The following is a 24770-nucleotide window of genomic DNA, read 5'->3' on the forward strand; positions in this document are numbered from 1 at the left end:
GTTGGGGTATATCTCAATCCACGGCCGTTGGCACGAGTAGGGGTCGAGTGTTTGGTTTCGCCCGGGAGTTGGAGACAGCATTACCATGCCAGGCCTCCGAATCAAAGCAGCGTAGGCCCTCAGGAATTTCTCGGAGGGCACTTCTTCCGTCCTGGCCGCCCCACTTGTTTGAACAAATCGTGCATCCCCGAGCCACTTTGCAGAGAAATGCGGGGCTGTTTGTGGGGGAAGTGTCCTGTCACGATTGTCAGCAGAGCTGTCAGTTTCCACCCAGGAACTGCCGCTGTATTTATCCTAGCATTGATCGCTGTTTATGATAAACAAGGGAACAAACGCCTGTGTGTTGCTACTGTTTGTCAGCGCTGAATTTTCGGAAGCGAAGAAGGCCTGTTGACGGCATTCTGTTTCAGCAGGCTGACAGACGGACCGTGAACACAGACTAGACCACTGCTGGGTCCTCACAAAAAAGTTTAGGACCATGAACACAGACTAGACCACTGCTGGGTCCTCACAAAAAAGTTTAGGACCATGAACACAGACTAGACCACTGCTGGGTCCTCACAAAAAAGTTTAGGACCATGAACACAGACTAGACCACTGCTGGGTCCTCACAAAAAAGTTTAGGACCATGAACACAGACTAGACCACTGCTGGGTCCTCACAAAAAAGTTTAAATCCTTCCATTAAAGAGCTTAAAACCTTCTTAACCGCAATTGACAGCAATTACTAAATTTTACATATTTATGACTGTAATTATTTGAAGAGCTACAAAAGAAAGATTAATCTTTATCCTTTTGATGGTAAGCTTCCACAGTCTTTAATACTATGATTGTGCTTTCTTCTATGGAATCAATGGATACTTGGTTTCAGAATAACCTTAGCCAAGTTTAAGCAGCTTGGATTTGTCATTTATGTACTTCAGATCTGCCTTTTGAGGCCTCCGACATTTCCATAGTCCTTTCCTTGAGCAACTCTCGGTGGTATATTATTGTTACACTTGAGTTTTATCGTAAACACAAGAAACAGTCGGCGTTGTTTGAAGTCTCAAGGCTTTCAGCATAACTTATCTGACTTACAAATGTCCAGACCAAGGTTCTGGCAGTGACTGTACAGCCTGTCCTCCCACGCACATGTTTGAATTCTTTGGGGTCTTGTTTGAGTTCTCTAGGAAATTGCAGTTGTCCTTGCATGACTCCAGAAAACATCATATGCTCAGTAGTTGTCAAAACTCTTGGTTCACCAGCAATTTTCTATTATTAAATTGTCGTACACCTATCTTCTCCTTAACCAGCAGCATTTTTGATATAGCATACTTTTAGAATGTTTTGTTCAAGATCAGCAGAAATGATCTGTTCTTACAAGCTAATACTGCTTCAATTTTGGGATTTTTTCTGTACACCTGTCACAGTTGGCATATCCTGAAACCACTTCATTTTACTGTAGAATATTTGACTGTGAGATTGGCCAGCTTTAATAAAACGGAAATCACTCTGTGGTAGAGTTATGTAGTATCAATGGTAGCATGCACTTTCCATTCGCAGTGGGGTGCCTACGGTGGTATATTTATTTGGTTTTGCTGTATCTAAAATTCAGGGGAATGTCCGTAATCCAGACTCCCCACAAGAACTCACTTCAACAGACTTTCATCAAAATTTTTCTGTTGAACAAATAAACCGAAGAGGAACTGCATTTCCATGGTCGTGTAGGAATGATTAATTTCCTTGATATAGTGCGATCTTGTTACATGTATAGGAAGCCATGGGTATTATACTTAATATTTGACATATGTTTCTCCATTAGGCTTATTTTTTAATAGACATTGAGAAAGGAAGGAGAATAACATACTTGCTGTGTACAGGACAGTTCTTAGAATGCTAAACTGAAGCGCAATGTTCTTTGGATGTGTATAAAGGACGAGAATTGTTTCCCAACTCAACTCTCTCTTTTGGGGAAGGGGAGAGAGTTAATCAAATCCTTTCTGGATGTGTATGGGGAAGAGAATTGTTTCTAAACTCTCTCTCTTTTGTGGGAGGGGGGGGGTCTAGAACTAGAAGTTCATTAAATCCTTTCTAGCAAATCTCCCCTTCACACTTCACACACCCCCATTGTCAACACACAATTTACCCTCCCATTAGGCCACAAAGGGACTTCACACAAATTGCTAAATCTCGCAAATAACCTCAAAAAGGTGTTAATCTTCTGACAAAGGACGGACCCCTCCCACCAGCTTAGTCTGGAGTCGTTAAACTTTTTTTTGTCTGCTGTTTTGGGGGGAAACAGATTCAGTTTCCAAAGATGTTTAGAGCACAAAAATCTCTTTCAGAAAAGCTCCAAACTAGCTGAAATTATTTTCGGTAGCCTTGTACTTGTAACAAGCTTGAAACATCTTGTAGACATTGCCAAGGAGCTAAGATAATCCTGAGTGTCTTGCCATGCATATATGCATCCTTGACAGGTTTTGAAGTGGTGGTCCTAAGGGGGCTGGATTTCCAGGTTATTGCAATGGCCTGCTGGGTAACACATGTCAGCTGTCTGCGCCATGTTTACCCAAGATGGATGGTCCAAGAAAAGTGTTGTTTTTTCTGACAGATTTTGTTGTTGTTGTTGTTGTTTTGACAGAAAAAAAACTGAGGAAGAGAAGGAAGGAAGAAGATTGTTTATTATTGCAGGAGGAGATTAGTAATTATCAAAAGAAGAAATATCACTTGCAACATGTTAGCTAAAACCTGTTCCCAGTCTATCAGATTTTGGAGTGAACTTTCAACATAGCTTTTGTAGTCCTCATCCATGGCTGCTAGGTGCTCCTGAAGAGCCTGGCTGTTATTTTTGTGCAGTTATGGAGCAACATCTGTCAGTACCCTATTAACAGAAGACGGATCATTCTAGGAGAGAAACCTTTGAATATTTCATATGGCAATGTTTTGATAGGTAGAGGATTTTGTGCTTCAAACAGACCCCCCAGTTCAGTACTGGGTAGAAGTATTGAGCCGCCAGCTGTCAATGGACAACCTTGGGAGGGAAAGTCATTTGAATAGGGGTAATAATGCAAACATGGTCTGTATTAACACGCGCGAACAGGTATGCACCGAAACGTGCCTAATGACTCTGGTAAAAAAAAGTGATGAATAATTTGGGTTGTAATCGTGGCACAGAAGAATGCTGTCATCATGTTTACAAATGGTTCATAAAACATTCTTGGGGAAAAAAAGTGCCATGGACAAAGATGTCTACTTCAAAATGCAGAATGAAGCGATTGTTCAACCCCAAAACAACTGATCTGTAAAAAAAGGTTGATTGAAGACTTGTTCACGGTCACAGAATAAAAGCGCTAGCACTAATCCAAGGCCAAGAGTAAATCCGTTGCAAATCCCCTGCCTAATTTGGCATGAAAGTAGTCCTGACTTGGAGCAGATTAACATTTGTATGGTGGCACATGCATATCAAGTGCTGTTGTCCACACCACTGGGGGGTTGGCCCCTCCCCCCAAATTAACTGCCCACTGGGGCATGGAAAGGTAATTAGCACTCATTTGGGTCTCACACCTGGGCTCGTTAATAATTGGCCGTTGATGAATGAGTATGGTTTCTCCATACCAAGAAGTCATAACGTGTGTGTAGTTGACGCGAAACATTTTTTAACAATGTCAGTTTTTTATTGTTAGAACATTATTCACATGGCTAGCTTATGGAGAAGTCATTCGCAGTAAATCACTCATCACTAAGAAAATGTGACCGTATGATTTGTGTATACCAGTCTCGGTTTTGTGTTTTAAAAAAAGGGAAAATGCCTGAAGGGTTGAATCTAACATGAAAGGAAAACAAGTGGGGCAGCTGATGCCCCAGTCTTTTTGTTGGTAGAACATTATTCACATGGTTAGCTTATGGAGTCATGCACAGTAAAGCACTCAATACATAGAAAATGTGACTATATGATTTGTGTATACCGGTCTCGGTTTTGTGTAAAAAAAAAGGGAAAATATGCCTAAAGCAAGGGTTGAATCTAACATGAAAGGAAAACAAGCGGGGCACAGTGTTCTTATTTCAGGTATGCAGTGCCTGTTTGTTGTGAAAAATGAGGCCGATATGGCCTGGGGCATCAGCTGGTAGAATGTGGGTAAAATGTACCATGTCCCGTCACAGTCACATGATTAACTGCGTGGCCTGCAAAGGTGTTCAGTAGGTGAACCAAGACTCAAGACTCAAGAATTATCTATTGATCAATGGCAGTAAACTTAATACAAGTTACTGAATTGTGAATCAATGTACATTTCATTATTTCAAAATCAAGAGTTTATAGTATTGCATATAATTAAGTTAAAATTCAGAGTCATTAGGAGGTTGAAATACAAAGTCAGAGTCAAACCCAGTTTTCCAGTCATCAGCGATATCAGCGATTGTGTGAGAAAGCCTTAATTTTCGCCATATGATGTGGTTACATTGCATACCATCATTTCCAAGCGGTTACCCTTCAATACAGCCTGGAAAAAAATGAGATTATAGCATCCTAACCTTGGAATGGAGTGACTGGTGGCGTCGGAGTGTGAAATTTTGTGTTTGGCGGATAACTTGAACTTGTATGGCGGAGGTGCGGATTTGTCAGCGAATTGGCAGCGGTTTGTTTACAGTACTCCCGCGGTGCATCGCCCAAAATGGTCGACCAAGCATCGGACGGTCCATGACCCTGAAAAATTCTTCTTCTTCTTCACATTTTACTCTCACACAAGTGTTTTATTTTTTTACCATGGATTTGTGTAGCTGGTGGATCTCTATCTCTTGAGTTCTTACTTTAAGAAACTAGCAGGGAACTGACAGTCCACTGTTTGAAAAGCAACAATGAAATCATCAGTATTTTTGGCTAATCGCAAGTTATCAGGCAACTTCCATGCCCACCTAGGGGATCCTGACTGAGCCGCCCAAGGCGACCCTGGTTAACAGTTTCTTCTCAACGTTGTTCTCCAGCACCTGTGAACAAGGTCTCCTCGGCAAATAATTTTCTTTGTCGAGGAAAAGGTCCAGACAGGGATCAACATGAGAAGAATACAAGAAAACTGGAGTGTAGTTACTACAACGTTGCGGTGGTGAACTCGCTAACCCCTTACGCAGTGTTGGGCGGCAGGACCGACCAATTTATTTGCTCAGCTCCACATGTGTGGACCCAATACATTCTGGAGTGGTGCCTCGAGTGTGGAGACTCAAAGGCTCGCTCAGAATTTTCTGTTTGAGATGAGGTTTGGGTCGGGCTGCCCCGCACGCTTTCTTTCCCCGCGAACAAAGCGGGGCAGGTGTGGTGAAGTGCTGCCCTTCAGCTTTTGTACGAGGTTGACTGTAAACTTGTTGTGCATGCATGGCTTTTTAAGAAAGCTTATCCAACCAAGGCTTTCTTCGTCGGGCAGTGTGTGAAATTCGCAGCAAAAAGACCCTGTTTTTGTTCGGGTAGATATACATGTAGGAAAAGCAGACAATGATTGGTTGATAAAAAAGATCAGAAGAACATCTGATGTTTTTATTACAGCAGTGTTTTGCTTATTCAGTTGAACTTGGGTGGCCGTAAATTAGCGGCAAAGTCGAACCAATCCTTTCATAATAACTCGATGAGTGAGAGACTCGGTATGGCCGTATAGAACACATCACCATTGGGCAGGTGTGTTTGGTATGGACTGTGGTGTTGACGTTGGCTCAGGCACGGATGTCATTTATGCAAGCTCTGATTAGCAAACATATGGCTGTCACACTGTATTTCATATAGAAGGGAACAAGACTTTTTGTTACCTTTTGGTCTATTAAAATTTGGCTGACTTATGAAGATTGTAAAAATTTAATCTACTATTAGAGAACATGAAAAAAAACTGAAAACTCACTAGTTATGTGCGAAATCAAAATAAAATGTTTTGTAGCGCGGTTTGCTGTGTTATCAGAAAATCCTGCAGTTCTATCACACCAGTTGTGATGTCAGCTGTGGGTAGTGAAGACCCGAGAGATCGCCTGTCGTGAAACCCAAGTCCCAGTTCGTGTCTGTTCCTCCTCCCAGAGCACACAAACCAGACCAGGACGCACCTGCACCAAACACACAGCAAGCATAAAAATATGGGCACTGAGGCATTGAAAACAAATACTTGACATCCCACATAATCATGCTCAAATATACATCTGGCGCGCCTAGCTCTGGCCTTTCCCATATGAGAAAGTCATTGAGTTAGGCTCATGGGCCAAAAGGAAACAGGCAGGGCTACATTTCCTCAAGGGTAGGCAGTGTTGAAATGCGAAGATAAATCTCTCCACCCTGACTTTAGAGGGGGGAAATTCTCACCATTCTGCCCAGACAGGCACAATTTGCTTTCCCAACCCCCAGGCTTACACAAGTCGTAAAGCAGTCGCCGGCTTAGCGAGTTATAAATGTCGCCAGTTTTACGGCAAGAGTACAAACCCCTACACAAATCTGTCCCAAACACGGCCAGATTACCTCTTCAGTACCGACCCTAATGAATAGCTTAGAGTTATAGCGTCATGAGGAAATGTAGAAGAGACATTCCTCAGCTCCAGGCGGGGACTTAAAGGCTTGAGAGGATGGCAGATGACAGGGTTAATTGAAGACTGGCAGTGTCTCTCCCTCCCCAGTCCCTGTCTGCGAAAGTAACCATGTGTTGAAAAGCAAGAGTTAATGAAATCTTTAGCTGGAGCCAGGCGGGGGCAGGGGTTGTGGCTAAGAGCCTCAGGGCAATTGTTTTTGAAACTGATGCAGAAAATGAGAGACTTAACTGTAAGAACCCTCTGATAAACAGCTTACAGCTGTCAGGAGAGGTCTGGAAGCCCTTAAGGCGAGATGGGCAGGAGACCTTAAGTGTTACAGGCCGGTGGGCGGAGCCTTAAGTTGGAGTAAGTTCAAGATCTTGGGACGCCTTCCTCCAGGAAATCCTGTTACATCGTACTTGACTTTGTTTGAACTGTGCAAATTACTTAAGGGAGAGAACATCCCTCCGAAAGATAAACCAAGAGATAAGAGCCCCGCTGTACCGTTTTAAGGTACGTTAGTCCGTTTGGCGGGAAAATCGCCGCGTCCTTGCTATACCGAATCGTGGATGTTTACCTTGCGGTAAGCCGGAGCCGTCTTTGACAATTTGTTTCTCCCGAAAAGTCGGAAGCCGTCCCTGGGTTGTTATGACGAGACAGGGAGGATTGTATATGTCAGGATCACCTGGGTACCGCCGTGTAAGCAACAGCCTCCAAAAGCCAAGAAGTTTAGTCTCGCCGTTTGTCCGACCGCGGAGTGATCAAAACGTCCAAACCTTCGGGTTTATAAACCTGACGTACGCCTATAAACTGTGGCTATACAGGTAGACATCAGCAACTTGGAACAAAATACAGGCCTCGGAAGTTATCTTTATTTTTTAAAGCACAAAATCCCTGCTACAATATACAGCCAAGAGAAGGTGCTCACTGTTTAGATCTAGTAGATAGCTTCTGTCGTGTGTGAAGAGAACAAAGTTGGATTGTGACAGTGAAGCGATCACCTTGGCTTAGAAAAAAAACGAAACTCTTGACACTTCACCCAAACCGGAGATAGCATGTCAGACAATGACAGTTTCTGGCTTTACTTCCAGTGAAGAGTTAATGCTGTTCAGAGCAGTATTTCTTACAGCAGGCCGTAGGAAATTCTGAACTAACTCTCTGAAAAGATACTTGTTGCATTTTGAGTTGTAAAATTACAACCCCAACTTATGGAAACACACACCAAGACATCATTTTCATGCAACTTGAAAGTTTTGTGGCAAGTTTTGAAACACAGTTGAGGACTGCCTACCACAAAATAAAAGGACATCGCATCCTAAGATGGCAAAACGCTGGTCTATTGGGAACTTTGGTTCAGAGAGAACATGTACTGGGCCACTGGGTCCCCCCACAACACCTGAGGAAGTCATTAACCTAGTCAGAAAGTGAGATCTTCAGTCTGTTCCTGTGAAAGTGTTACCACATGCCAGGCTGCTCCCAGGACTCTCATAATGTTTTCATAGGGGTGGGAGAACCCTTTGAAGTATACATTGAGTTTCAGAAGTCCCTGAGAGGGTACAAGGGGGGAGGGATCCCCGGGGATTCGAGCTCCTTACTTAGAAACAGAAGGTTTTTAGTGCCTTTTTTAAAGGTTACTACCTAAGCAACCTCTTACACAAATATATACAAAGTTGCTATTTTAAAGCCATCATAGGAGGGGATGTGTTTTGGAGGATAGTTACAAGAGTCCACATCTACATGTATGTCACATGTCAGCTTTTTAAAATTTTCTGTTCAGGTGCAGGTGTACAAATGTAGAGGTGTGATATCTTCAGATGATTTAATTGTGTCTCTTTTTTTTCTCTTAGATGACTCCAATCCTGGCAGACCTGTTGGTACAGCACCTGGTGTCGGTGGAAGTGAGTACTCTCTGATATTTTATTTATTATTGTATATATTTATTTATTTTATTGGAATTACAACATTGTAATACAGTGGACTACCCAGGCAGCAAGGGCTGATATCGGGCTCTATGGTCTCTGATATTTTCTTACTTGAAATTTGATTTGGAATCATGAAATAGGATTGATAGAAGATGGTACACAATCTCTCTTTCTAAGCAAGTGTAAAAAGAGAAAAAGGGTTACCCCTGTAGTTCTGATTTTGTTACGAAACACAATCCTGATACAGGAGAACATGCAGCATTTTCAATACAACAAGGTTTAATTAAACCCTTTCTTGCCTCTGATCAACAGCCAAGCCCAGATTCACACAGCCACAGAAGATGAGGAGAAAGATCATCCAGAGACCCATGGGCAGTTCAGTCCGGTTGAAGTGCTCTGCGAGCGGGCAGCCCAAGCCGGAGATCATCTGGTCGAAGGATGGGAGAACGCTCACCGATGAGGATTTAGGTACGAGCAGTTTATCACTGAAAGACTTTCTGCTTGGTAAAGCATGCTGAAGTTACTGTCCAGTGCTTTACATCAAACAACATGTAGACAGGACTCAAAATGTTGGGTGCATATTCACCTCAGTGCAAGTAAAATTGAAGCTGTGAAGGTATTTCTGATGTCTGCATTTGCATTGAACTGTTCATGTATGAAGTGTGTTAAAGAAATAATGGCAATGGTTTCTGAACAGTGTGATCCATACTTTGTAAATTCTGAGTGATCCAGGTAAAAATTATCTGATACAGATAATTTAGAATGCAACCTGCACTGGTCAGGCATGCAGAAAAATGGATTTCAAGCCCTGTTTTTTTTTATCGCTTGTATCGCAGGTGGGGCAAAAAAGGGTCAGCGTTGGACCCTTAAGCTGCGTAACCTGAGGCCGAGGGACAGCGGTCGCTACACCTGCAAGGTGTTCAACAGGATCGGCAGCATCAACGCCACGTACAAGGTCGACGTCATAGGTAAGTTGTAGCAGCCATGGTCTTCCTTTATTCTGTATGCCCTACAATGGCTGCGGTCACGTCTCCAATCTGGCCTCTTCACAGCTGAGCCTGTATTTGGGCTGCTCGTCATTTTCCTGAAGTACAAAAGCTTGACAATGTAAACTGCTTTGGTCGTGGGTGCAAGTTTGTATAATGAATGCAAAATGCAAACCATTTCAGTTCTGGTTGAAGCCAAAACAAATCAAACCGCTCTGATTTTTTTTACATTGTCAATGGGACCTGTTGGAAGTTGTAGAGATCCTTTTTTTTTTTTTAGGAAAACAGTAGAGAGTAACCATTTTTCGCATCTCCTCCCACTCAGCTCGCATGACGACGAAGCCACAGCTGACCGGCGTCCACCCGGTCAACACGACGGTGGAGTTCGGCACCACCGCCTCCTTCCAGTGCCGGGTCCGCAGCGGCGTCAAGCCGCACATCCAGTGGCTGAAGCGCGTGGAGGAGCACGAGCTGCACAAGCACCCCAACACCACCATCGACGTCGGAGGGGTCAAGTTCATCGTGCTGCCCACCGGGGAGGTGTGGTCCCGCCCCGACGGGTCCTACTTGAACAAACTCATGATCAGTAAGGCGAAGGAGGAGGACTCGGGCATGTACATCTGCCTGGGGGCCAACACCATGGGATACAGCTACAAGGCCGCTTTCCTGACAGTCAAACCTGGTAAGAACCAGCACGTCTTTGTATACTATCGAAAAGCAGAAGGTAAAAAAGAAGTGAAGCAGCATCCATTTAGACTGAGGTAGTGAGCATAATGCTTTAGTCAGACCGCTCTGTAACCATAACCTGAACTTTGGATCAATACTAGAGAATTGTGAGCTTTTCCCTTGACTATGAATGAATAAACTGTATTGCTCCACATGTGTACAAAGTACTAGGTAGGGCAACAAGGACAAAGCAATCAATACTGTGATACCTGACATTTTACCTTTTCAAATTGTCACTGAGGAATATTCTACTTACAGTAACACCAGACTATGTCAATTGTCAATTGTTAATTGTCATGTTTAGTAATTTTAGTTTTAGAAGGTAATTAAATTGCATTGTGCTCGTTGCAGATCCTGACAAGGTGGATGACCCCTCCATAACGACACAGTCCGTGATGAGCAGGAGTTCGCTGAGCAGCAAGGTGCCGCTGGTGGTGGTGATCGGTCTCCCCGCGGCGCTCGGCCTGATCCTTGTGATCGGCGGCGTGTGGTTCTGCCAGCAGCGGAAGCGGTGCCCGTCTCCCCCGGCCAGTGTCCGGACGCCGACCCGTCAGTACGTCCCGCAGCACGACGCCGCGTCGCACGGCACCACCGTCATGTCGCTACAGCGGGACAAGGACTCGTCAGGGTCGCTTTCGTCCGGGATGCACCCGCCGTCGGGACTTCTGAGTCCCGCAGCGAGCCCCACGGGCACGCTTAGCTCCAACAGCACGTCCACCAGAGAAAAGTACATGAACAGATACGTGGACCTTCACACACACACGCACACACACACGGAGGGAGTCAGTAAGGTCTACCAGCACCAACACATCCATTACCAGTGTTAGCCCTTAATTCTTCGTCCTTCTTTATTTATACGAAAAAATCTTCCTCTTGTCGTCAGATGTGTCTATAGAGCTGGCTGGGACGAGCACTTGTCCGTTGTGAGGTGTTATTTCTCTTACAACGTCATTGCTTTTCGTTTTTTTTGCCAAATAGTGCCTGGTGCTAAGTCTGTGTAGTATTTGTTTCTATGTCAGTATACGTACTAAAAGAGTCTATGAAAAAAGATTTGGAGAGTATTTAATGGAAATGATATATTTGTGATGTGTAGAATTAAGTATCAAATTGAGCACAATGATTAGTTGTATGAATGACAGGTGCCAGTCACAGCCAGCCCTAGACACATGATTTCACAGCTCGGAAGTTTTTTGCATGCACAATCATGAAAATTTTTGTATATTATCTGTATATTTGTAAATAAGTTATAAAAATGATAAAAAGAAATGGATGGTCTGAGAATAAAGTATAACCTATTTTGTTACAAGTCGATGCCAAAATGAAAGAGAGCAACAGTTGTAAAGAGTAACCAAATGCCATCAGTATGTCAGGTTCGTCCAATCACTTGCCTCGTACCATCAGTGTATGTCTGGTTCCTCCAATCATTTGTCTTCTTACAAAGTAGTGGACGGTGACATGATATAGACTGATCCATTTTAAGAGAAGGGGTCGGGGTAAAATGGTTACCCCTCTTTTTCTTTTAATTACCATTCCCTCGCCATTCCCTTGGATTCAAATTCTCATATACCCCCTCCTTTTTAATCAGTACAATTCTTAAAACCACCCCTTGGTAATGTTTAGAAGTACCCCCCCTCCCCACAAACAGATGGTTTGCCTCAAACTTGACCCTGGTGGCATTTGGACGGTTACTTCCTTACACAATCGGAGTTTGTCAGGTGACATTCCAGGCAGCGTAGTCCCACCCCAACCCTCCGTCACGAGGAGTGTCGTGTCCGTGAAGACGTAAAAGGATGTAAAATAATGGTTTTCTCCCGATCCTACTGTCAGAATGTGCTTTGTAAATAATTGGTTGTGATGCCCGATCACTGCAGAAAAAATAACTTTTTTTGTTACCTCTGTACATTTAGATCTCAACTGTTATACCTCTACCTTTTTTAAAAAATCTTTTTTTTTACAACGATATAAATGTCATATAACAGTTCAAGTTGGCTATTTGAACAAGTTCAGTTCTGCATTGTTGGGATAAAAGTTTTTGCAACACAATTTGGTGGGGGGACAAGTTCTGTTTGTATCAAAATGTTCACCTGGTTCCAGTTCTGTTGAATTTTGTACTTCTCATTCTGTTAAGTTTGTTATGTCAAGTGCCAACACTGCCAACTTGTATTTTACTCTGTGAATTCTTCTCTATGCCCTTCTTATAGAAGGTACAATAGTTATCACCAATATGAATACAATATCATAAGCCAATAAACAACACTTTAAAGCAAAGCCACATCAGAGGGCATACCTGTAAAATATTGGATTCGTGATTACAATGTGTACATCAACAATGTTTTGTTTTTGCACCAGAGTGGTTAAAAAAATTTATATATATACATCGTGAAAAAATGCCGGTGTAGTCTGATGCCAAAGATTGGATGCTTAGGAAAAAAACTCAAGCACCACCATGTAATTTCTGCAATGTAATTTTTTTCTATGTTACAAATGACTTGTGTAGAGAAGAGTTGTGTTTAGCTGTATAGAGCTTATATTTAAAGATGACATAAACCATCTATGATTAGATGTATATTGAACATTATTGGAGAAGGGATATTCTATGACTGACAGCTGCCATTATCACATCAAGTTGTTCATTATAATTATTAGAGTTTTACATGCATTTTAGATAATGATATTTTATATTTGATTGAAAGACTTCTCTTTTATACAACCACTTTTGAATTAGCGAAATGTGGATTTCTTTTGTATTTCTGTTAAAAAAGGATGGAAGATGACTACATGTATATTGTCTGCCTTTCTGTGAAAGACAGCAGTGAACCATCCTTTTGTAACTATTCCAGCCAGATTGTAATATTTTCCCTGTATACTACAACATTATACTACAGTTGTATTGTGTATTGGAAATTTCTAATACAGTACGGCTTTTCAAGTTTTGTAAGAGGGCAAGTACATGGACAAATTGCAATATAAAAACATTAGCAAAACTCTCACAAATAGACGACCAGAGATACACTTTTTCTCTTTCCTGGGGAAATGTTTTCAATGCTATTTTTGTTACATATTAATCAAAGACTGGAACACATTGTAGAAGTATGGATATTGACAGCTGTCAGTCAAAGTAAATGCCCTTCCTCCTGTGATATGAGAGTGCTTATATGTACATAGGCTGTGCAGACAAAATGTCAGTGTGTGTAATAAGTGACTACTTGTAGCTGTGGTGCTGAGAAATACCACAGATAAGAATATGTATGGCAATGTGAAGAGAAAATTAAAATCACTTTTGTATGAACATAAAATATATGGCTGCTGTATGTTGTTTTGTTGGTGTGCTTGGTTGTATGAAATTAGGAAATAGAAGGGGATTATCTTGTGGATCAAGGGCACTGAACGAAATAATAAAGGCAGGCCTACGCAATTTCAAGGTGGTGAAACAAAAAGTATTCCGGATGAGGAAATCTTTGTGATACTGACATTTACTACCATCTCAAGCAACCATTTATCAGTATGCTATGGGATAGGATTGAGTCAACTTGTACATGAAAAGAATGACCAGAAAAAGAAAAGTCCAGTTTGCCTCCTTGAAATTGCATTAGATGCCTTGAAATTAGGGGTATTGGGTGAATGAATCTTTGTAGTGTATGTGGATGGGTTGTGAAGTCAAGGGAAGGAAGCATTACAAGTGGGAAATAGAACTGAGAAGGAAAACTCTCAAATTCGAGTAAATATCAGTGTATTTCTGTTAGGGGTTATCCTTTACTATGGTGATTTGAAGGGGTTCAATTTATACATGAGGCAATCTGACAAGGTAACTACATGCAGTGGTATCGAAGCCCTATGGTACCTGAGAGTCTTGGTCTGCATGTCTGTGACGCCCCCTATCGGAAGCAAGTGGAATGGCAACATAGTTGTTTTGGGTTTTCATTGAAACCCTTTATTAAAATGCATCATTCTACTGTGCACATATAGCCACATACTGTAACAACTAAGGAGTAAGAAATGTTTAGAATCTTCTCAAATTGACAACACACTATTTTGAATATACATGTATGTTTATTTCCAAACAATGTAGTTTTTGCACATCAGGTGTATCTAATATCACGTTACACATGTTCATGAATTGTGACAATTCCATTCACTTTACCATGGTTTACTTCAGCCTCTTCAACATAGCTGATATCAAGAACATTAACTAATAAATGCCTTGAAAGATTGATCTATTTCACAACTAAGACAAAAGCTTTGTCACCTACATGTACATGTATACAAATGTATTTCCTTCCAATTCTTACAGGACCCTGGGATCGAAATACCTGCACTGTTGCAGGTTACATTGAAAATTATCTGCACAAGACAAAATTCACTTGCAGAATTAAAAACGTAGGAAGTATGGATCATACTAAAACTGTTCAGAAACCATTGCCATTACTTCTTTTATACTCCTTGGATGGTAACAGCTAGTCAATGCATATATACACATACACCTACATGTACATAAATGTATATACCCAGTACATGTACATGGACCACTGTAAGTTATGTGCAGGTAGACATCAGAAATACCTGCACAGCTCCAATTTTACCTGCACTAACCTGCATACACCCAGTACATGGACCAGTGCAGGGTAGGTGCAGGTAGACATCAGAAATACCTGCACAGCTCCAATTTCACCTGCACTAACCTACATATACAGGTGGTATTTCGAGCCCTGGCTATTGTTGTCAAGAAATGTTTAACCCAGGTGACATAATAATGTACACAGTAGCCTCAGTAGTCTGCTGCGTTGTGTGCCAGGTAGTCCCTGCGCCCAATGTTGCTGGCCTGCTTGTTCTGCATGGCTTCCAGCTTGGGGCAGTCGGTGATACGATGGCCCAAACCTCCACAGTACGCACAGCCTCTCTCCCCTAGTGATGTGGAAAAACCAAGAATGTCAATGCTTTGGAAAGTAAGGACATGCATTGTACATGTACACTCACCGTGTGTAGTCAGGTGGTTAGTGGCAATGCCTATTGACCAGGAGGTTGGGATTTTGAATCCCGGCTGTTATTGCTCATCCGGCATGTATGCTACTGAAAAGGCTTAGTCCTTAGGACAGGATGTTAAGCTGTGGTCCACTTTCCATTGTACTTGTAAAAATGAGCTTGGGGAATTTTCCTTAGCCATTCTCCCATTTGACGCATTATAACTTGCGAGCAGAAGACATGGACACAACATCTAGCCAGGAATACTAGGAACCAAACCCTTGACCACTCGATTTTGTGTCTGCTTTCCTAAGCCACTCTGCCATTTAACGCAAAAAACATGTAAACACAACAACTAGCCAGGAATCAAACCCTTCACCCCTCGATCTCAGCAACTCAGCCATTCGGAATTCAACCCATTCTAAACTTTTGAAGAGAAGACACATACTGTATCCAGAACTGTTCCTATCTCATTCTATTCCTGAATGGGTTTAGGGCTAGGATCAGCCACGGATAATCAACTGGATAATCTCTGCCTATCCAAGAACGTAGATTTGCCAACAGACACAGTTCTGGATATGTAGGGACCATCCAGGACTGTGCCTGAGCATGGTTCTGGGTAAAGCATGGTGCTGGATAAAGGATGGTTCTGGATAAAGCACGGTCATGGCTACACCAACACGTACCCCGTAGCTCCAGGTACTTCTCGCTCTCTGACTCGAGTGTCTCCAGGACGGGCGGGATCTTCTGCTTGGCCTCCAGCAGCAGGTGTTTCAGGTCCAGCAGGACAGACTCGTCACACGCCTTGTTGATGAAGGTCGTCGCGATGCCCGTCTTCCCACACCGGCCTGTACGACCAATCCTGGACAACACAAACATACAACACCACTTCATCACATACTTGGAACAGTACAACTGATAAATGATGGACATACCAGCTACTAGGTATCTAATACAAGCTCAGAACAGAACAAGATGTAGTTATGCCTTGAAGTACTGGATTTATTATCCAACAATTTAGTTGCTCAAACTTGTATTTTCCTAAAACTATCATACACGCCTGATATTTGTAGTTCAGTCATTCTACAAGATTGCATTGTATGTTCTTTATGTGTGGTTAAGTGTAGCGCATGCGGAAAAAGTTTACATGAGCAGTTCTTGTATGGCAAACAGTTTCTGTGGCACTTGTAGTGCAGTTTTACACATTGTCTCTAGATGGCTCTTCTGCACATGCCTACCTGTGGACGTAGTTCTCGATGTCCTCTGGCATGTCAAAGTTGATGACATGTTGGATGTCGGGGAAATCCAGCCCCTTGGACGCCACGTCTGTCGCCACAAGAACATCTTTCTTTCCCTCCCGGAAAGCCTCAATGGCACGAGTTCTCTCTTCTTGGTCTGAAAAAAAAAGAGAAAACTTTATGTATCCTGGTATTTACCTCGCATAACTACTGTTTTAATAAGAAGGACTCCTCTTCTTCAGAAGCTTCAGACTGTCTCCTGAGACAGAAAGAGCCCAAGGTACTCCCCTTCAACAGATCAGGGGATGACCCCTTTTGCAAAACTATCTCCCCCCAACTGTCTCTCCATACTTTTGTCTTCTTTGCACACACAACCTTCCATTCAGCTTCTGGCAATAGTCCTTAGTATGAGCCATACTTCCTAGTGCAGGTAAAATTGGCTGGTGCAGGTAAAATTGGCTGGTGCAGGTAAATATCATAGTCACCTGCACCAGTGCAGGTATGCAAAAAAAAGTATTTCAACTAGAAGCATGAAATGACCTATGTACTATGAATTCCAAATATAGGAGAAGAACCTGACCTTTTCCTCCATGGATGGCCACAGCCTCCACACCCTTCAGTAGCAGGTACTCATGGATGTCATCAACATCTGCCTTCTTCTCCGCAAAGATCAACACCTGAAACAGTGGCAAGGGGGTTAGGGTTGTTGACTCAGGATCCAAAGGTTCTGGGTTAGAATCCCTGGCAGGCCCCACTGTTGTGTCCTTGGGAGAGGCACTTCACACCTATTTCCTTCCTTGACTCGGGTAAAAATGAGCTTCGGGTAAGAATGAGTTCTTGGATAGGACGTTTAGCCAGAGGTACCATTTTAAGGAGAGCCACACCCTGAGCATGTTGAAGATCCCACCACAATTATCAAAAGAGCATGGATCCTTCCTGGTGTAAGAGGTTCAAACCTCACAGTCTGGTATCAGGGTTGACACTTTGACAAGGTGATTACTGTTGCCAACTGTTAGGTCAATCATTCTCTCTTCTCTCTCTCCTTGGCAGTTCAGTCCCAGCAGTCTATCTGCACACCTCTGGACTTCTCAGTTCCTCCTACAAACGTGATAAATCTTCATTAGAAAAAAAGAGACTAACCGGAGGAGCAGTTTTCTGTAGACACTCCAGCAGGTAAACGATCTTGGCCTCCTGTTTGACGTACTCCACCTCCTGGATCACGTCCAGACTCGCTGCACCCGCCCGACCAACGTTCACCGTCACCGGCTTCACCAGCGCCGTGCGGGCAAAGTTCTGGATCTTCTTGGGCATGGTGGCACTGAACAGCAGGGTTTGTCTCTGGCCCTGGAGAACAGAAGATGTACAATTATTATCAGCAATCAAGGGTAGAAATTTTTTTTGTGTGTTTTGAACTATAGCAGAATGTAAAAAATTTTGTTCTGCAATTCGGAAATATTTTCTGCAAATACATAAGTCTCAGAGAAAGCAGAAGCAAGATAGATGGTTTAGAAGCAAGATAGATGAATACTTTTTGCACAGCACATCTGGGCAAAACTGTGCCCACGTAGCAGACACCAATGAACCCCTTGTCTGATCACTGTGCACTCAAATACTTTACATCCAGAAGTTAGCAGTAACATCTAGCTTCAGTGCAAAATGAACCAGTAATACCTAGTATAAGTAACTTCAGTGCACCAGTCATAATTGCCCTGATAAAGATGACAGGCAGTCATCGAAACGCTGGCTGTTGTTAAACAAGTTGTGACCTCTAGCTGTGACTGACCTTGAAGTAAGAGAAGATGGTCCTGATGTCCTCCTCGAAGCCCATGTCGATCATCCTGTCAGCCTCGTCCAGCACCAGGTAGCGACAGGTGTCCAGGTTGAAGGCCTTCTTGTTCAGCATGTCCATGAGTCGGCCGGGCGTGGCCACCATCATGTGTACACCTCTGGGGGAAGTCAAGGTGTTTATACTGGTGATGATGCAGTGTCTTATTGTTTCTGCTTTATTGGATGTTGGGGCTTTCTTTTTATGTTATGTTTTATTGTTTTATATTTGCATTTACAAGATACACTGTACATACAAACTCCCAGGGAACCAGAGCCACCCAATACAATACTTTCATCCTGGAAACAATAGCAATAACAGACTTTATTGACACAACAAAAGTACAATGGCTTTTGTAAGGTCTTTTACAAGCATGCATACAAACAAACATATGGGTGCAGTACAAATAACAACGTCATGTTTCTGACCTTTTTGACTGCTCAAACTGGTCCTTGGCAGATTCTCCACCGATACACAACATTGTCCTCATGCCAGGCATTCCTACAGGATACAATGAGATGAAGTTGGTGGATGATTGAATAGCAAATTCTTTATTCACAACCACTTGTTTAACAAAAGACAACTTCTGTGCTCTGATAATTCCATTTTCCATTATTCTGTTATTTAATGTTAAATGTATGTGCTTACCATCAGCTTCCAGATACTTCCCCACATGTGTGATGAATTGGTGGGTCTGTCTGGCAAGCTCTCTCTGGAACAGAACATAGACAAAATTTACTTCAAAAAGTCTTAGTTAAGAAACAAATTCATGAAATGGAAAAGGGACAGGCACTTTGCATGACTTTTTTAACCTCCAGTGAGGTGTAAAATGGGTACATGACTTCAGCTGGGGAGGTGGTAAAGGGATGGTCTCCACCTTCTAATAGTATGCCCTTGACACAGTGCCCTATATGGCCTAAAAAAGGCCATGGGACTACCTTTAAACCTTAGCTAAAATTTCAGTAAAAAGGAAGGGAAGTCTTACAGAAGGACAGATGATGAGGCTGTAGGGTCCCTCGTTCTTGGTGAAGGGCAGACGTTTCTCCTGCTCCAGACTGAACATGATCATGGGCAGACAGAACACCAGAGTCTTCCCAGAACCTGTGAAGGCAATGCCGATCATGTCGCGGCCTGACAGACTGTGGGGGAGGGGGGGTAAAAATGAACATGAATCACTGAGAACAAGACGTCAGAAATTCCTCCAAAGATTGTTTTCTTCTACATCAGATTCTGTGCAAACTACTTTGATGAAGGTTAGACATCTAGGTAATGAGATACACACTGTCACAAGGAAAATGTTACTCAAGCAACTAGGTAGATTTTGAAAGTCTAACCAATTGGTTGAGAACATTTTCCTCGTGTGTTCAAGTGTATTCCTACTCACATGGCAGGCAGGCCCTGGATCTGGATAGGGGTGGGGTGGTGGATTCCCCGCTTCTTCAGGGCATGGATGACCCCCCTGGGAAACTTCATCTCCTGCATGAAAAACAAACAACAATCCATTTATTGTCGTTATATTCAAATGTGTGCAGTCCAGTGGCTAGTGACCCTGCCTCTGGACCAAAAGGTTAGGAGTTTGATTCCCGGAAAGGATCACAGTCCTCAGGACAGGACGTTAAGCTGTGGTCCACTATCCATTGTACATGTGTATTTGTCGAAAAGAGCTAGGAATACTAGTACTTCCCCAGTACAATGAACAGTGAATTGTTGTGGCGTCCGTGTGGTGTAGTGGATAGAGCGTCCGACTGTCAAGCAAGGAGACCCAGGTTCAATCCCCAGGGTTGGACCCAGACATGTCCGGACTTGCACCCAGACGTTGTGCCCTTGGGAAAGGCACTTAAAGTGCGGCCGAAACTATAAGATAAAAGGGCCTCTCTCATTGGCTGAGAGCCCAGTGCGGGTTTTTTAAACTGGTCTGACAACAGTGTTCAGTACAGCTCCTGTATTATCGCCTATAAATGGTTACTGAGAGGCTTGTTTCGCTCCGTTTTTGTCATGGAGGCGTGTGAAGTATTAGTGACCACATAAACATCGAAAGTTATTAGTATCATGGGCAGAATATGGAAAAACATGCACATATACTCTGTCCATAGTGTTTCAACCGCTGAAGTTTGAAATCGCGAGTGTACTAATTGGCTCCAGAGCCGGGCGGCCGGGGATCCCTGGTGGACATGGTTGAGTGACATCCCCTGCCGTGATCCCGGCTAATGTCAACAAACCAGAAGTTACTGTATTTCAGCAGGGCAGGCCACTGGCGAGGCCCGAGTAGGGCCAGTATTTCTGGCCTCCGGCCCTGGTAATACATATACAGTAGTAGCATAGAACAAGAAGTTGGAAAAGAAAACGCTCATGGCCGGAGCTAAATGTCAAAGTACGCCGCGAAAATTCTTGACAGAAGACTCACAATGTAGAAAAACGAACTTGTTCACAACTTATATGTACGAATGGAGAAATACTCCGTCGTACACGTCTACGTCCAAAGCGGATAACATTCCCTGACAAATAATATTTATTGATTGAGACCATTTTTTTCTTTCCGGTATTTTATGATTTATTGTACTTCCAGCAAAATTAAAAAAAGGAATGTACACAGTATAGAGACATAGTCAGTTAGAGAGATCCTGGGCCCTACTAGGGTTTGGGTTGGCATTAGGAAGAGCTAGCATCAAGCCGTAAAAATCTTGCTTCAAAAAAAGACTTGCACTTGGTGCAAGCACGTCTAACCCCCGGCTGGGGAAAAATGATGTTAAATTCGGTTTTAAAAAAAATGAACCTGTAAATACTATACATAGTGTCTTTCTTCTCTGATTTGAACAGTGGGCTAAAACAGGACCGAGATTCCTTTTTTCCTTTCTTTTATCATAATATACTCTGTTATCATATTCTCATGAATGTCACATCATATCAAATTAAATGACTTCACATACTTTTCATTGCTTAGCTGCAAACTCTTGTGAAAAAATTCTATGGAATCATTTGATAATTCTCACAAACAACTGATATTCTTGAAAACTACTTCTGACAAGCCCATACCTTAAATGACTTGATGGGAGGTGGGATGTCGTCCCCCTCCACCAGGATGTGCAGTTTTTTCCGCACTCTCTCATGGCGGCTCTCCGGCATCTGTAGGATGTGTCGAGGTGGGGTCCAACTAGAGAGAAAAAGAATTCATTCTAAACTGAAGTGAAGCAGGATGCTTTTTTATGCAGCTAACAGCACAATGCGCCTCTCCGCAGCTAGTGTTTTATAGCCAAGCACACATACTCATCTTGATAAATGTGTTCTTTTATGTTCTTTTATGTGCAGAGGTTTGCTGCTTGAGGCTCCCTTAAAAGTCATACATGTACACAGGGCCATCAGTTTTACATCACTGTCTAAAATGACTGTAATCTCTCACATTACAACATGTCTGGGCTGAGCCAACTTGGAATATAACATAAGGCATTACAGAAGACATCGTGATATTCTGCTAAATGTAACATTATCCTTACCTAGTCTTCATGGAAGCTTCATAAGTAATACCCTTGGCAATTTCCTTCACAGAGGCAAGAACTGTAAGTCAAACAAAACATGTGTCAGCTTGTTGTAAAATGTGCCACATACTAGTACACATATGAGTCTCACCACAAATTAAAATCACAAAGGACCACACTATGTAATGATTCGTATCATTGCTGTTTTTTCCTTCTTCTTAAACTCACTGAATTAAATTAAATGAAAACTGCTTTTGACTTTTGTACAGGATTCTACAAATTTCAATGGAAATCAAAGGTATCATTTAAAACTATTGCATATTTTTTATCTTTAGCTTTTGCTATGATTTCCACAGCTACACAGTATTAGACTTAAACAAAGACAGACCTGTGCCCAGGTGTACAGTACTAGTACATGTATATAATACCCACCCTGTGCCTGAGCCACACTTTCCAAAATCTTCTCCTCCTCTGCAAGTTGCTTGTCCACAGCTGTCTCTTTCTTGGCTACAGAACATGGCAGAAAGGTACATGTACATGTTAATGCAAATGGCCTCTTCACACCTTCCTTAATTCTAGTTCTATACAACTACACACACATTACATGTATGATATGCTTAGCAAGCCAGCTATGTGTGATGTGTAAAAAGCTATAGATGAACATTTATGAGATTAACTAAAGAAAACGACTCTTCAACAGCCCTTTGGTGATCCACTACAAATCACCCAGGCCTAGCGAACCCCTGTCTCATATTTATTTACCTGAATTTACCTGAATTTACCTGAACTGCAGAGATATCGTCTTATCTCCGCAGTCAGGAGCTTGATGGCGGGTAGCCTCTGGTCGCTCCTCCGTCTAGTACGGTCTTGATGTGTAGGTCTATGCTACTCTTGAACCCGTTCACACTGGTTTGCTGCACAACTTCTTGGGGTAGTTGATTCCATGCAGAGATTGTTCGTACTGCAAATGACTTTTTCCGGATGTCAAGTCTTGTTTTAGGTATTTTTAGTCTGAAACTGTGGCCTCTTGTATTGTAGGGGGTGTCAAGCGGTTGAAAAAGTATGTCCTTGTCAATACCCTCTAGTCCCTTTACAATTTTGAATACTTCCAACATGTCACCCCGGAATCTTCTGATTGCGAGGCTTGTTAGTCCCATTTTCTTGAGTCGTTGTGTGTAGGGCAGTTCTTGCAGTTCAGGTATCATCCTACTGGCCCTTCTTTGGACTGCCTCTATGAGATCGATGTCTTTCTGTAGCCACGGCGACCAAACTTGGATGCAGTATTCTAATTGTGGTCTGACAAGTTGTTTGTACAGACGAGTGATAATGTTGATACTTTTGTTACTTATGTTTCTTTTGATTATACCCAGAATCTGATTGGCTTTCTTCACAGCCTTGGTCACTTGCTGGGCAGGCTTCATGGATTGGTGGACATGTACTCCGAGGTCTTTTTCCATCTCTGTTTTACTCACAGGGACTCCATGCATGTAGTATATACATTGTGGGTTCCCGTGACCAAGGTGCAGTATTCCACATTTGCCCATTTATCTATTTAATCAGCCCTATTCTAGTTGGGCAGCTTTGGCTGTATCTTCAGCCAAAATGAAGAGATAAATAAATAGACACCTTAAATTTTAATACACCAGATATCTTTGTCTCTACCTTCTGCCTTCTTCTTGAGTTCACTATGTTGGTCCAGCAGACTGACGTTGGACTTGGGTCCAGCCGTAACTTCTTCTACCTCCTCATTTTCCTCTTCCTTCTCCTCCTCCTGCCCCTTCAGTGTAGTCCTGCTCTGGATGTACTTCTGTACCCTCTCCATCTGGATAGTATTTTAACAGATAATCATGAGTGAGAAGAAGCCTGGCCCAAACTGCAGGGAGCCTCTAGAGTCACTGCTTGGGCTATAGTAACTGTACACTACACAATGGAGGACTCTAAGTTAAAACATTAGAAGATTGTCACAAGCTAGAAACTATCAGGCAATAAAAACACAAAATTTTTTTTTCATTATTCAAATGGCCCTTACACACAAAATTTTATTCCTCCTATGGCAAAATAGAGCATCATTGCACCATTCAGATTCTGATTTCAAAGCCCTTATACAACAACAGTTTCTTTCCTAAACAATTCTCTTCTATATCTGTCATGCCTACCTGCTCAGTGCCGCTGCCTCAGTGCCTACAAGTAGTCAATTCTCTATGCACTAAGTCTAAGCAGTGTCGTTAAAGAACAGATGACTGTACAGAATGTTGTACGTTACCTGTTGTTTTCTCCTCTCCTTGACCGGGATATACGGCACATAGTCATCATCATCAGACCCACTGTCACTGCTGCTCTTACGTCTCTGTCTCTGGGGATTACAGATGGGAGGGAACTGTGTTTTCAAAAACTGTCCTTTGGAAAAGCTTGGACGGCCTTGGAGTCAAATCAACTTTTATTGCACAACAATTTGTAACACTGACATCAAGCAAGAAGTTTGAAATAGAGTCAGTACGCCTTCTTGCATAAAATAATTTGCAGCATGGAGATTTAGAAATCAAAATTATTCTACACGCCTTGCTATTAAAAGGTATGCCAAGTTCTTGAGCAGTATTGAATATCAAGCGAATATCTATGCCATTGCCTATAACAATGCTAAGGAGTTTTAACTTAGCAGTTGAATGAAGCGGCTGAACTGCCACAGTGACGTCTTTTTTTCTGGGATATAGCATATTTTATGAATTGGGGAAAAATAAATCGAAATAAATTTCTCTGTGCATCGCCCCCCTCCCCCATAGATATTTCTACATCTTACCTTCGAATACTTGTCTTCGTCTCTTTCTCTGTCTTTTCTCTTTCCATCTGAGCTCATTTTGACTTACGATGTTTCTAGCAGATCTGAAAACTCTAAAACGTCACAGATTATGTACTTAATTGACAAAGAAGACGTCAAAATGACGTAAAAACAAACCAAACATCGACGCGACGTAAGATTTGACCCGTGACCTCTATCCCACAATGCAACACGGCCTCGGGACGGTCAAAGTATCAACAAGTGGGAGTGAAGTTTATCAAATTTATAAATCTAAAAAATTCTGGAAGTTTACAAATATATTTTGATAGATATTACATGAAAAGTTATAAATATTTCAT

General features: G+C 42.4%; 2 protein-coding genes across 3 annotated transcripts in view; one reads left to right on the forward strand and one right to left on the reverse strand.

The window, feature by feature from the left end:
- The window catches only part of LOC109471459 (fibroblast growth factor receptor-like 1), a 45664-nt gene extending 32228 nt beyond the window's left edge, over positions 1 to 13436 (forward strand). For both annotated transcript variants that reach the window (XM_019770785.1, XM_019770784.1), the window contains exons 4-8: positions 8354 to 8404; positions 8741 to 8896; positions 9265 to 9396; positions 9740 to 10096; positions 10492 to 13436. In XM_019770785.1, coding sequence (XP_019626344.1) covers positions 8354 to 8404; positions 8741 to 8896; positions 9265 to 9396; positions 9740 to 10096; positions 10492 to 10967 — 1172 coding nt within the window. In that variant the 3' untranslated portion in view covers positions 10968 to 13436. The remainder of the gene's footprint in view (positions 1 to 8353; positions 8405 to 8740; positions 8897 to 9264; positions 9397 to 9739; positions 10097 to 10491) is intronic.
- Positions 13437 to 14838: 1402 nt separating this feature from the next.
- Positions 14839 to 24634, reverse strand: LOC109471450 (probable ATP-dependent RNA helicase DDX41). The gene is made up of 16 exons (XM_019770773.1): positions 24433 to 24634; positions 23899 to 23988; positions 23298 to 23457; positions 22068 to 22142; positions 21654 to 21714; positions 21196 to 21313; positions 19547 to 19638; positions 19148 to 19301; positions 18811 to 18874; positions 18591 to 18663; positions 18121 to 18283; positions 17478 to 17681; positions 16918 to 17014; positions 16338 to 16494; positions 15786 to 15961; positions 14839 to 15042 (listed from the first exon to the last, which is right to left on the reverse strand). Exons 1-16 carry the CDS (start codon positions 24487 to 24489, stop codon positions 14906 to 14908), a joined length of 1878 nt encoding a protein of 625 aa, XP_019626332.1. The 5' UTR covers positions 24490 to 24634; the 3' UTR covers positions 14839 to 14905.
- Between the last annotated feature and the right edge of the window lie 136 nt (positions 24635 to 24770).

The sequence above is a fragment of the Branchiostoma belcheri genome, unplaced genomic scaffold (assembly GCF_001625305.1).
Source record: "Branchiostoma belcheri isolate BF01 breed outbred unplaced genomic scaffold, Haploidv18h27 scaffold25, whole genome shotgun sequence".
NCBI lineage: Eukaryota > Metazoa > Chordata > Leptocardii > Amphioxiformes > Branchiostomatidae > Branchiostoma > Branchiostoma belcheri.